Raw genomic sequence first — 14307 nt, 5'->3', positions numbered from 1 at the left:
GCCACTACTATCTGAACTTGCTTCAGAAATTGATAAGTGGACATATCACGCAATATAGCCCATTTCTTCTTCCACACTCCGAATGATCGTTCAATTATGCCTCGCAATGATGAATGTCTTTTATTGAATAATTCTTTCTTCCCACGTGCTACACCGCTTTACCTTTCAAAATCTGGGATATGATACTTTGTATCTGGATACGGCTTAAGAAACCCCCTTTGTAAGGGATATCCGACGTCGACCAAATAGTACTTCCCTGTTGCATGATGTTTGTTACAAATGGAAGTTCAAAAGAAAATAAATTTCTAAAATATATGTACCTAGAGGAGGGTAAGGGAACCCATATGCTTAGTTTCTAGTAGCAAACTTGAAAACAAGGCTATCGTGTGCGCTACCTTCTCATCCAGCCATCACGAAAGTAAAACACATATTGAAATCACACACGACCATGACATTTTGTGTTGGGGATCCACACCTTCCGATGTAAGCGATTTTCTCTGCAGGAGACAGCCGTGCATCAACGTGTGTTCCGTCAATAGCTCCAATAGTTCTGTGGTGCTGAAAGTTGTTAAAATCAATTGTATATTTTTCTTGAAATTGAATATTATGTTGGGCACTTACCTTGAAGAAGGGCATGTATCGAGGGTCATTTGCAATTTGTGTGGGAATGGTCTGGAACGTTGGATCCTCGGGCTTTACTATCTTATATGCCAGACTCACCAGTGCATTCAAACCAACGGAAAAATATCTACTATTGGTTTCCGAAGAATGTTGGAAGCGCTCTATAACTCCTCTAACAGATTCATTTTGGGATAAGATATACATAGTAATTGTCAATACCTCTCTGGCAGTTGTTCTTGATGAGCCGTGTCCATGAAGATCCCGAAGTTCATTAAGCAAGTCGGAAATATCACCTTCGTCATACGGAGTATGTTTGCAAACCTTGTCGGGTGTTCATGTAATAACTCCCCGACCCATTTATCTCCAATCTAAATCGATCTCATACAAAGTGTTCGATCAACGTATGTATGATAGTTGTAGTATAGCAAGATGAGGGCGAGAGCGACTTTGTGGTTGTGGTTACGTTGTTCTTCATCCATTCTACAAGATATGGTAAATGTTATTTTTCTAAACATGTTAAAAGTTAAATTGAAGTAACAGGAATGATACTACAACTTTGAAAAATGAACGAATACATAAGCATAAACTTTAATGACACAAACAAAGAGCTGTCTAAATGACTGGTACTGAAATGAAGAGATAATAGCAAAGAGTTCATCACATAATCATTACGATGAGTGATACTAAAATAAAAATAAATGTCAATCCTAATCAATCATTCATAAAAGATCACAAGTAAGAAAGTCGGAATTCTGGGTCCAAATTCACGAAGAACTGCCTACGAGTGGAGTTCCCTAACAACTTCACATATTTTAAATACATGGGTTCATCTTCCTTAACACCAGGATATGTATTCAGGATTTTAAGGCACTCCTGAATTGAGTAGTTGTTTGGTGTTGGTGTTGGTGGTGGTGCAGTCTTCGGTTTGCAGGATTCAAGTATCGTCTCTATGGAACCTCTTACAAATACGACTCCAACTGCTCTGGGAAGCTTTGTACCACCAGTTGATTGAATTTCTATATGGAGTTGGCTGGGACCTTCTTCAGATTCACTTATGTGCTCGGTTGCAATGTCATTTGTTAAACCAACAAAGCTCTGGTCAGTTGGGGTGAAAGCATGACTTCCGGTAGCGACAATAATTATGAACATGCTGTCCAACTTTTCCTCTAATACTGGATCAACGCCGCTAAGTTTGAATTTTTTTGCAGCTGGTACTACCTATAATATAATAAGAGACATAAATAGTCAAAATCTTTAGAAATATGCAATCAACGCAAAAAAGCAAATATAGACATGTATTTACCGCTAACTTCTCAGCCCACCATTCATCTGGTGCATCTATTGTCCGCTTAAGTGGATCCCAACCCAATCCTGTTGATCCTCTTTTGAGTTCTTTCCAAATTTTTCAGTCTTTTTTCAATTGATCCCATTTGTTTTTAAGTTTCATCCGATCGTAATCCCTTCCGGTGAGTTCCTTGAGTTTAACGGTTAGGTTATGCCAACCATCTTTATTGAAATCGGTGATCAGCCTATTACCAAACTCGACTTCTCTCACACAGAGATCACAAAATGTCATGGTGGTCTCTTTATCCCACATAGCCGATGATCCACATTCTTTAGATTTACTCATTTTGACTGTGAGATGAACAAACTAGCATGAAATTAGTGGTGCTCAACAGAAAAATTGTATGTACAATAACAATTTGGTAGAAGGAAAGCATAATAATTATATAGAGATGAACAATTCATACTTCTGTATTACCCTACAAATATTTTCTGCGAATGAAAATATTTTTTATAATGAGTATTAGAAACAGAAGGTGTGACTATATATTCACTATGATACAACATAGAGAATTTAATATATTCTATGTAATTCCAAAAGATTAGCTTCACTTGGTTACATATTCTATATATTCACTTTTAACACATTGCAAATAAGCACAATATACATAGAAACTGTAACGTGAAGAGATCCCCCACATATTTTTCACACATTGCAAAGGAGCACAATATACATAGAAATTGTAACGTGACGAGATCCCCCACATTCAAATTTTTCATAGCCAAAGCAACAAAAAGAATTCCCCCACATCCACTAAAATCATAGATCAAGCATATGATATGTTAAAAAAAAAGTTAAAACCACAGATCTATAATCCAGAGATGCAACTGAAGGAGAGAGAGAAAGAACACTTCTAAACGGTGAAATAACCTCCATATTCACCAAAAAAAATGGATTTATAGGGAGGAGCGCCGAAACGATGGAAAGTTTGTCTCTAAGAACACTTCCAACCTCTAACAGCTCGATATTCATCAATATGGGGGAGAGGAGGGAAGAGTGGAGGGAGGAGCGCAGGGAGGAGAAACAGGGAGGAGCGCAGAAATGATGGAGAAGAGGGAAGTGCGAAGGGATGAGCGTAGGGAGGAGATATATCTGCGGAGCGACGGCGAAGGAGAAAGGATCGTAGCGCCGAAAGGATCGTAGCCTTCGAACCAACAAAACCGAAAAAGAAGAGGGGCGGCGGAGTAAAACCTAACAGTGTAAACGAGGATCGCGGGGACAGACCCACGATCCACGTGTAATATAAAATTAAAAACCCCGTTTGCAGATACGCGGCTCCACCGCGAGAAACAAACACGAAGGCGGAGTTTTCAAAACGCCGCCACACCGATAAGCTGCCCCAAATAGGCCCTAAATATGTCCTAAACAAGGGATTTGGAGCAAAATGGAGGAGAAACGAGATTTAAGATACAATAGAGTTTAGAGTTTATAATCATTAAATTAATAACTGTGATCACTTTTGTAAAATTATTTATTGATTTTTTATATGAAAATCTAGATGCTCATTTGAATTTTTAGCTCGTTTACATACTTGCACACTTGTCATAAACAAATCAAGTACAAATTAAGTCCAAACATTGAAAATTTTAAACAAGTTAAGCTTGAACAATATATGAAAACTCGATACAAGCTCACACAAAATATGAACTTATAATTGTACCCAACAAAGTCCGAACAATGATATACTTGGCTTGACTCTGTTTGATTACAGCCATACCCATAGTTACAACTCTACCACTTGATCTACTATTACTAAAATTACATTCCATATGTTTAGTTTTAGATCTACTCAAATAAAGGATTTTAGACCTCCATAATTTATGTTTTTCATGAACTATTTCTCTATTCTTATCCACAAGTAGGATATCATTGGCCAAAAACATAAAAGAGCACCCATAACTAAAGCAAAAAGATATGGGTTTAAGGTCAATCCCTAATGTAATCCAATTGAAATAGGAAAATACTTGGTCAATTCTCCTTCTGTTCGAACACAAATAGCAACCCTAGTGTACATATTTTTTATGACTTGAATATAATATTTTTTATGACTTGAATATTTTATGACTTGAATATAAGTCATATCAACATTTTTTTTTCTAAAGCTCTCCAAAGAACTTGTATTGGAATCATATCGTAAGCTTCTTTTAAATCAATAAAAATCATAGGTAGGTCCTCATTACTCTCTCTGTACTTCTCCATAAATTCTCTCAATAAATGTATAACTTCTATTGTAGACTTGCCCGACATAAATTCAAATTGATTATGAGAAACTTTTGTATCACATTTTAATCTATGTTCAATTATGCCGCATTATGTTCATTCCTCTTTAATTTGCACAGTATTGTCCAATCTTTTATTCTTAAAAATGGGGATCAAAATACTCTTCCTCCATTTCTTGGACATTTTTTATGTTCTTAAAATTATATTATAGAGTTTAGTAAGTAAAAAAACTCCTAAATCTTCTAAATATTTCCACACATCAGTTGGAATATCATTATGTCTTACTGATTTACCACCCTTGGTTTTCTTTAAATTCTCCTCAACTTTCATTTTACTAATGCGACGTTAAAAATAAAAAAAATTATTATTATTAACAACATTAAGCTCACTATGATTGGTTGTATTTTTCAAAAACTTCATTGAAAAGTTTATCAAAATATCACACTCATCTATGTTGAATATCTTCCTCTAAGAAGAATCAGAGATATCTCGGGGCTTTAATACACTTGAATTAAATCATTATTTTTCTTTTCTCTTTGTTTGGCTACTTTATAGATATATTTTTCACTCTCATTAGTATTTAATATATTATAAAGTAGAATTCTTAACGTGATAAATTGTTCTCTTAGATTCTTTAAGGGCCACCTTATATTTTTCCGAGTTCTTTAATTTAAGTCAATTTTTATAACAAAACTTCTTATTTTTTATCTTTTCTTGTACATTATTATTTTATCATCAATTATTTTTATTTATTAAAACTTTTTCTTTTGATTCTCCAAGTACATCTTGTCACTTGTTTAATAGTGCTTATTACTTTATTCCTAAGCTTGTTCATGAACATTCTAAATCTTGAAACCTTGAAGTATACTCATAAAAATAATTATATTTGTGTTTTTTAGGTTTTCTCATCTGTTTCTATTATAATGTTTTATTGTATTTTTTTCTTCCAACTATTCATCTTAAAATCAAAAACTAATAATTGATATTTTGTACTTAAATTTTTTCTTGGAATGACCTTATAATCTTTACATTCTCAATGATATCTTTTTCCTATAATAAAATAATCAATATATTTTATTACATCCATTCTTTTAGGTAATAATGTGCTATCTCTTAGGTAATATTATTCTACCTTTTTCATTAATCACAATGTGCTCATCTCTTTTTTTAAATAAAGTAGTGGGCATAATAAAATTATTAGTTAAAATAAAATCTAATATTATTCTACCTTTTTCATTAATCACAACAAAACTGTAGCAATCATGCATATTTTAAAAATATTTTACAATTCTATCAATATATTCATTTAAATCTCATCCAATAAAAATTCTTACTTAAAGTGGTATTCTTTGTATTAATTCTTCTAGGTTATTTCAAAATTTTCTTCTAAATATATATCTAAAGCTATTTGAGAAGCATAAAGACATAATATTAAAAATTGTAGTATCAACAACAATCTTTGGGGCTAAATTTATATCTCAAATTCTATTAATTTTTGTAACATTATCTTTCAAATTCTTATCTATAATTACATCAACACAAGTGTGACTCCTACCTAAATACCAAAGTTTAAAATCAAAGCTATCAATCTTTTTAGCATTTTCTCCAACTTATTAATTTTTTTGAATGCATAAGATATCTTCCTGTGAATCATAATATCTACTGATTTTATTAATTTACCCGTGTGAGTACTTATATTCCAACATTTTATCATGATATTAGTTTCATGGATTCACTTTTTTGTCTGCATCCGTCCATAATGTAGTAAGCTTTACTTATTTGACACTACATCCGGTCACCGATGTAATGACCTTTGCACACTTTTCACTCTATTCATACAACACATCGCTTCCAAATGATACCCTACATTTACACAATGATTTAAGGGATTCATGTTATGATTTTTTATATACAATTTATATTGGTTATCGACTATCTAATGCAACCCTTTCACTTTTTGCATCTGAAGCTTGTGACTTAGAAATTTTAGTGTTTTTTTGACATTTGAAATGAAGTAAAATTATCCTTAAAAACACTCATTTGTTTTAAGTGTAAAGTTATTTGAAATGTTTTTAAAAACAAATTGATTTGCTTTCAAAATAAAATATAAAAATATATAAAAAATATATTAAACAAACAACAAAAATAAGCATTTATCCCACCAAGTGGGGTTGGCTACATGAATTCTTTTTCTCCATTGTCTGATGCAGTGTCATATTTTCATTTAATTTTAATAGATTAAGGTCATTTTTTATATAGTATGCTCAAGCCTTTTTAGGTCTACCTCTACCTTTCTTAACATAAGTCGAATCTTAAATACCTACTTTCTTAACTAAATCATCTGATGGTCGACATTTAATGTGACCAAACCATCTTAAGATGACTCTCTTTAATCATGTCTGCCATTGGAGCTACACCAACCCTTTCACGAATAGATTCTTTTCGATTTTTGTCTCTAAGGTCAAGCCACTCATCCACCTAAGCATTCTCATCTCATCAAATTTGTTTTATGCTTCTCTTTTAAAGGCCAACATTCTATCATTAAGCAATGTAGGTCTCACCACCAACTTATAAAATTTTCCTTCAAGTCTAAGCAGCGCTTTGGTATCACACAATTTGCTTGATGCATTCCTCCATGTCAACCAACCAATCTGAATTCTACTAATAAAATTCCCATCTATATCACGATCACTTTGAATAATAGAACCGAGTTATTTCATACCTTTTAATGATTTGATCACCCATTGTTACAACTTTGTCACTAGATCTAACAATACTAAAATTGCATTCCATGTATTTAGTTTTAGATCTACTCAAAGGAAGGACTTTAAAATCCAATATAGATCTCCATAATTAAAGTTTTTCCTGAACTCTTTCTCAAGTCTTATATTTCATCTTTTCTTGCACATTATCATTATATCAATATATTTATTTAAAAAAAATTTTCCTTTTGATTTTTCAAGTACATCTTTTGTCACTTGTTTAATAGTATTAGTTACTTCATCTCATATAGAATTAACTTCTTCGTGTACATTTCAAATCTTGAAATCTTGAAGTTTACTCATAAAAATAATTTTTTTTGTATTCTTTATGTCTCAATCTAATTTTATGACAATATTTCATTATATTCTTTATCTTATAACTCTTCATCTTAAAATTTAGAACTAATAATTAATGAATACTTAAATTTTCACTTGGAATGATCTTACAATCTTTACATTCTCGATGATATCATTCTCTCATAAGAAAATAATTAATTTTTGTTTTATTAGATCCATTATTATAAGGAATAATATGCTCATCTATTTTCCTAAATAAAATATTAACAATAACAAAATTATAAGCTAAAGTAAAATTTAGTATCGTATTATGTTCTTCATCAATCACTCTAAAATCATAGCCACCATGAATATTTCTAAAATCTTCTACCACTTTACCAAGATGTCCATTTAAATTTTCTCCAATAAAAAATCTTTCTTTAAGAGGTATCATTTAAATTAATTATTTTAGGTCATTCCAAAATTTTTCTTTTCAACCTATATATAAACCTACTTGAATAACATAAGCACTTATAACATTAAAAGTTTTAGTATCAATATAATCTTTATTACTATAAATTTATCTCTAATTCTATTAATTTTTAGACCATTATCTTTCAAATTCTTATCTATAATTACACCAACATCTCCCACCTGAATATCAAAATTTAAAATTTAAGTTATCTATCTCGTTAGCTTTTTCTTCAACTCATTAGTTTTCATGAGCGTAAGATATTTATCTTTCTATAAACCATAATATCTACCTATTCTATTAATTTTCCTGTGAAAGTGCAAATATTTGAAGATCATATCCTAATATTAGTTTCATGGACTAACTCTTTTGTCTGCATCCATCCATAATATGAGAACTCTTGCTTTTGTTGATACTACATCCTGGCGCCGGTGTAACGACCCTTGCATATTTTTCACTATATTCAGGTCATATAACACGTGACTTCTAGAGGATGTCCTATCATTTATACAATGATTTAAATGATTTTTTGTCATGATTTTTCGACAAAAATTTCATGCTAATTGTTGACTACCTAATGCAATTTTTCATTTTTTTGCATCTAGGGCTTGGGATCCGACAATAACAATGTTATACTATACAAAAATATTTAAAAATAATAATATTAAAATAAAATTAGTCTTAAATAGACACTATGTGAAGCCAGCAGAGAAAATTATTATATGGCCTATGAATTCTATCTTTTTGTTTCTTCTTTTTGCATTCTTTTGAGCAGAACTCTACTCATGTTTCTCGCCAAGCTAGGGGTGTAAATGAGTCGAGTCGAGCTGAAGCTATCCTTGGCTTGTGCATGACCTTAATTAATTAACAGCTCATACTCAATGTAACATTTTCATTGTTGTTCTTTCCCCTTAAAGCAAGTAAAGTAAATCCTAATGAAGATGCTATATTCAACTACGTGTCAAAACAGAATGAATGCGGAATCGCCAATTCTTCTGAAGTGTTTCTTACTCGTAGCAACTTTAAATCATTGGAAAATATTCATGCCATATTTAAACCAAAAAAACATTAATAATCTATAGAAAAACTATTCTTTGTATCAATGAAGAACCTGATAAAGCAATTGATCAATGGAGATGCAATACTCACAAGAATCACTTACTGAAGAACCTGTTAGAAACGGTGGAGTCTGGTTTACTATGCTTGGGCGGTTACTTTGCTTTGGAGAGTCACACCTCTTCACAAATAATCACTCTTGCATTCCTCTTTTGTGAAGTTAAGCATCTCTTTGCTTTCCCTTGTTCGTGATAAAAACTTCGGATGACTCTCCTTGGGTTTCGTAGTCACGCTTTGAGTTCTTCTTCAGTTTACTCGGGATAGAAGGAAGAGAAGTGCAAGAGGTAGTAGAGAAGTGCAAGGAGGAGAAGTTCCTTGCGGTAGAAGGAAGAAGATGGAAGAAGAAGAAGATTGTTCTCCCTAAGCTTCTTTTTTGTGGCTTGTGGCAGAAGAGAAATTGAGTTTATTTCTCTTGTAAGTTTGTCTTTTTTAGTGTATCTCGGTGTAGAGTTTTCTTCGGTGTATCTCGGTATAGAGAGAGAAGAACAGAGAGAGAAGAAGAGAGAGGGCAAAGAGACGTAGGTAATTTGTCGAACCAAGTAAATCTACGTGTTCCGCTGTGTTGTTCTTTTCTGGTGTGATTTTTCTCGTTCTATTTTTCACTTCGTTGATCGTTCTCCTGTTTGATTTATATATATATATATATATACCACATTAACTGGTATATCTCGATCTCACAATAACAACTGGTACAGAGCGCGGTTTCGGATCTGAGGAAGAATGATGGTTACAGATGAAGTAAAGGTTTCAGGGATCGAGAAGTTTGATGACACAGATTTTGGTTATTGGAGAATGCAGATAAATGATTATCTTTATGGGAAGAACTTTATCTTCGGTTATTGGGGAAATGACCTGAAAGGTTGAATGTAATTTGTTGGTTCGACAAGTTCTGGGGGTTATTCGATTGACTCTATCGAGGTCGGTTGCACACATCGTAGTTAAGGAAAGGACGACTGCAGATCTCATGGCAACCTTATCAGGTATGTATGAAAAGCCATCGACGAATAACAATGTGCACTTCATGAAGAAGTTATTCAATTTGAAGATGGCAGAAGGTGTGTTTGTTGCTCAACACCTGAATCTGAATGTTTTCAATACTATCACAAATCAATTGTCGTATGTGGAAATTGATTTTGATAATGAGATATGTGCATTGATCTTGTTGGTTTCATTGTCGGATAGTTGAGAAACCATGAGGATAGCCGTTAGCAGTTCTACAGGTAAATCTAAACTAAAATATGATGATGTTCATGATTTGATTTTGGCTGAGAAAGTATGCAGGAAAGATTCTGGCGAGGTCTCATGTTCGAGTTCGACACTGAATGTTGATTTCAGAGGGAGATGACATGACAGGAACTCAAGTATAAGGAGATCAAAATCAAAGTTTAGTAAGCAGACAACCTGTTGGAATTGTGGCAAGGTTGGCCGCACAAAGAACTGCAGGAATCCTAAGAAGATGAAGAATGATAGCGCAAATGTGGTATCTGAAGAATCACAGGATGCACTATTGTTCGCAGTTCATAGTTCTGTTGAAGACTTGATATTAGATTCAGGGGCTTTGAATGTGGTAGGAAATCTACCAGAGGCCACAGTGCAACTGCAGATCTCATGGCAGCCTTATCAGGTATGTATGAAAAACCATCGACGAATAACAAGGTGTACTTGATGAAGAAGTTATTCAATTTGAAGATGACGGAATGTGTTTCTGTTGCTTAACACCTGAATGTTTTTAATATTATCACAAATCAATTGTCGTCTGTGAAAATTGATTTTGATGATGAGATATGTGCACTGATCTTATTGGCTTTATTGTCAGATAGCCGAGAAGCCATGAAGACAGCAGTTAACAGTTATGCAGGTAAATCTAAACTGAAATACGATAATATTCGTGATTTGACTTTGGTTGAGGAAGTTCGCAGGAAAGATTCTGGCGATGTCTCAGGTTCGAGTTCGACACTGAATGTTGATTTCAGAGGGAGATAACATGACAAAAACTTCAGTTGGTCTTCTGCAGTGAAGACAGAGGCTTTGAGTTGCAGAGACGGAGGATACATGTTGAAGAAAAATGTGACATCGCTAGTGAAGGATATCAGTTTGAGGAAGGAGTATTTTCAGCCTGTGTACCGGTCTCAAAGTGGGAGAATTGTTAGAAACGGTAGAGACAGAGCCCGGTCCATTATGCTTGGGCGGTTACTTTGCTTTGGAGAGTCACACATCTTCAGAAATAACTACTCCCGCCTTCTTCTTTTGTGAAGTGAAGCATCTCTTCACTCCCTCTCCCTCCTCCCTCCTGTTTGTGATAAAAACTTCAAATGGGCTCTCATTGGGTTTCGTGGTCACGTTTTTAGTTCTTCGATTTCCTCGGGATAGAAGGAAGAGAAGTGCAAGAGGTAGTTCCTTGCGGGGGAGGAAGAAGAAAGAAAAAGAAGAAGATTGTTCTCTCTCGGCTTCTTCTTGGTGGCTTGTGGCTGAAGAGAAATTGAGTTAATTTTTATTGTAAGTTTATCTTCTTCGGTGTATCTCGGTGTGGAGTTTCTTCGGTGTATCTCGGTGTCGAGAGAAGAAATGAGAGAGAAGAAGAGAGCAACGAAGTGAGAGTGAGATTCCTCTTGTAAGTCGAGGTGATCGACTGGTGTAAAATCTTCAAGTAGTAAAATCCTCTGCAACTCCGTGGACGTAGGCAATTTGCCGAACCACGTAAATCTGTGTTCCACTGTGTTGTTCTTTTCTGGTATGATTTTTCTCGTTCTATTTTTCATTTCGTCGATCGTTCTCTTGTTTGATTTATATATATATACCACATCAACTGGTATATCTAGATCTCACAACAACAACAGAATCAGGACAGATGCCGAAAGGATAGCCAGAATGCACAAGAAACCTTTTACAATTTACCCCTTGCTTGAATAAAATATTACAAACTACTTTTTTAATCAAATATCTCTTATGTTGCAGATTGTTCTTTCCTCATGATTTGGATACGGCCGCGTTGGATACAGCCGCAGATGAGCTGCTTGAAACAGGGCGGTGAAGTTTGCAAAGATGAGGACTAATAATGCAATCGTAGTAAATTGCATGATATTATTAGGTTTGGATACGGCCGCAGATGACCAGGGCGGTGAAGTTTGCAAAGATGAAGGCTAGTAATGCAATCGTAGTAAATTGCATGATATTATTAGGTTATCCTACATTTAATTTTTCCAATAAGTGCTATATATAACTAATTGGAGGCCTCATTTGGCATGCCATGTTTTTCTTATTTTTCTTTCTGTGTTTTTGAGAAGTTTCTTTCCACAGTTTTATTTTATTTCCAAATTTTTTATTTGCTGAATCTAATTTGGGTGAAACAATCAATTATTTATAGTTTATTGATGTTTACTTATCAATAAAATAAGTTGCAAATTAGAAATCTAACGGGCCATTTGTTTTTTTAAATGTTGTGCATGTTAAAGCATTTCTTATGATCTAATCAGAGCGATTTCAATTTGATGTTTCTATCTTGTCCACCATAAGATTCTGTGAAGCCCGCATTGCTAAAATTGTGAAATCTGAAAACTTTTGCTCTAAAATCAGGCTTACGAAGTGACATATTAATTTATGATCTTTTGAACTAATTTAGCTATGATGTTTAACGATCTCAATCATGATGGTGAGGTCTCTCTCTCTCTCTCTCTCTCTCTCTCTATATATTCTCTCTCTCTCTTTCTCTCTCTATATATATATATTTAGAGAGAGAGAGAGAGAGAGAGAAATATTAATGGTCATAAGTGCCTCCAGTCACTCACCCTTAATGTGACTAACAATTTGAGTTTCATCTCTTTAAGGCCAACTGTGCCAGAGGAGATTCGAACTCCCGACCCGAAAGGTCTCATTCCGTGGATGTCAACTAACAGGTCGAGTGAGTTACAGGACACACACTACCCAAGGTAAGTTGGGGTGATTTTGCTCAAATGTAGGTCACGACTTGAGGGAACGAATTCTCTCAACCGGCCCTACGACTTGGCGGGCTCTGCAAAAGGAGAACCTTTTTTTTTATTTTAATGTCCAACGCCTTTCTAACTATTATGTGATGGTGGGACTATGCTGATCTTGAAGATTAGAATTTGCATACAATTGATTCTGATATTATTGCTCGGCCTGTTAGCCTTACTTGGTTTCCATATGTATTTATATAGGGGGGCTGATCGATTAACTTTCTACAATGAAGTTTCTAGTTAACAAAATAAGCTAGCAAATTGTCCTTTGGACGAATTTTGAACATTGATTTTATGCTTGGATTTATAGTATATTAATTAAAACAAGAAATTAAGACGATCGATCAACTAATTGTCATTTAAATTTGAATTATGAATATTAATGGTGCTCGAATGTATAACATAATGGTGAGAATTTAAAACATTTTTGGAAAGGATTATGTATTAATCATGCTTGAAAAAAAATTGGTGCTCTTTATGTACGTAGCACCTGAAACATTGCTTATTATATTAAAATAATATAAATAAAAAAATGAATAACACAATTCAAAATAAAATATTGTATTCCATTACCAATCATAAATTAAAATATATTACAAATTTTTCAATCTAATTTGCATATTTTGATAATATTACATAACAACTTCATTCAAAACTAAATCAAATACTTTTTTTTTTATATGTATGATACGATACAGTCATTAAGTCAGTTATAACACATTCGACCATGCAATCGATATTTGATAATTTTTATTATAGAGAATGCTCTTTCAACAATGGCAGTAGTAAGCTTCATTCAAAACTAAATCAAATATTTTTTTTTTGAAAATGTATGGTACGATACAGTCATTAAGTCAGTTATCACACATTCGATTATGCAATCGATAATTGATAATTTTTTTTATAGAGAATGCTCTTTCAACAATGGCAGTAGTAACTAGTAAAATCAATGCCAAGATAATAGTATATAAACTAAAGAATACACACCATCCTTCTTTGTCTGAACTAGCTGTTTTGCAAGATCAACTATCATTTAGAGATGAGAAATCAATACTACTGTGCATATCAATAATATAAGTGGATAGTTAAAGCGCAAGTGCCACAAATTCAACAATAGAGAAATCATTTGGAAATAATTTTGCAAGACAAATCAATTTCCCCTTATCAAAACCAGAAAATGAATCACTTGGGCTTAAACATGCCACACAAAGAAGTACCTTAGTACTTGCTTAAGAGAAATGATTGTTCAACACTTAAGGTTGCATGTCGATCACAATATAAAACAACTCAACAGTATAATAATGTAAATTTGTAATTTTTCCCCTCTATGTGCTGACCGAAAATTAGCTTTGAAAATACAATTCATATCTGGAATATTAATTTAAAAAATCTTACCAAAACGAGACACTTCGTCCAATAAAAAATCTCATCCATTCTACTTCATCATTTGTAAACGTTGCTTAGACACTTGTACTAATTTCATTGAATTCTTAATATCTTGATATTTTATTTGTAGTGATT

At 33.3% G+C, this 14307-nt stretch overlaps 1 protein-coding gene across 1 annotated transcript in view; it reads left to right on the top strand.

Moving 5' to 3' along the window:
• Positions 1-12979, top strand: part of LOC110018322 (putative deoxyribonuclease TATDN1) — a 73980-nt gene extending 61001 nt beyond the window's left edge. Inside the window, exon 12 of the mRNA XM_020715600.1 lies at positions 12637-12979. Coding sequence (XP_020571259.1) covers positions 12637-12742 — 106 coding nt within the window. The 3' untranslated portion in view covers positions 12743-12979. The remainder of the gene's footprint in view (positions 1-12636) is intronic.
• The last annotated feature ends 1328 nt before the right edge of the window (positions 12980-14307 follow it).

Source organism: Phalaenopsis equestris, unplaced genomic scaffold (genome assembly GCF_001263595.1).
Source record: "Phalaenopsis equestris unplaced genomic scaffold, ASM126359v1 Scaffold000009, whole genome shotgun sequence".
Taxonomy (NCBI): Eukaryota; Viridiplantae; Streptophyta; class Magnoliopsida; order Asparagales; family Orchidaceae; genus Phalaenopsis; species Phalaenopsis equestris.
This window is presented reverse-complemented; position numbering and strand designations above follow the sequence as displayed.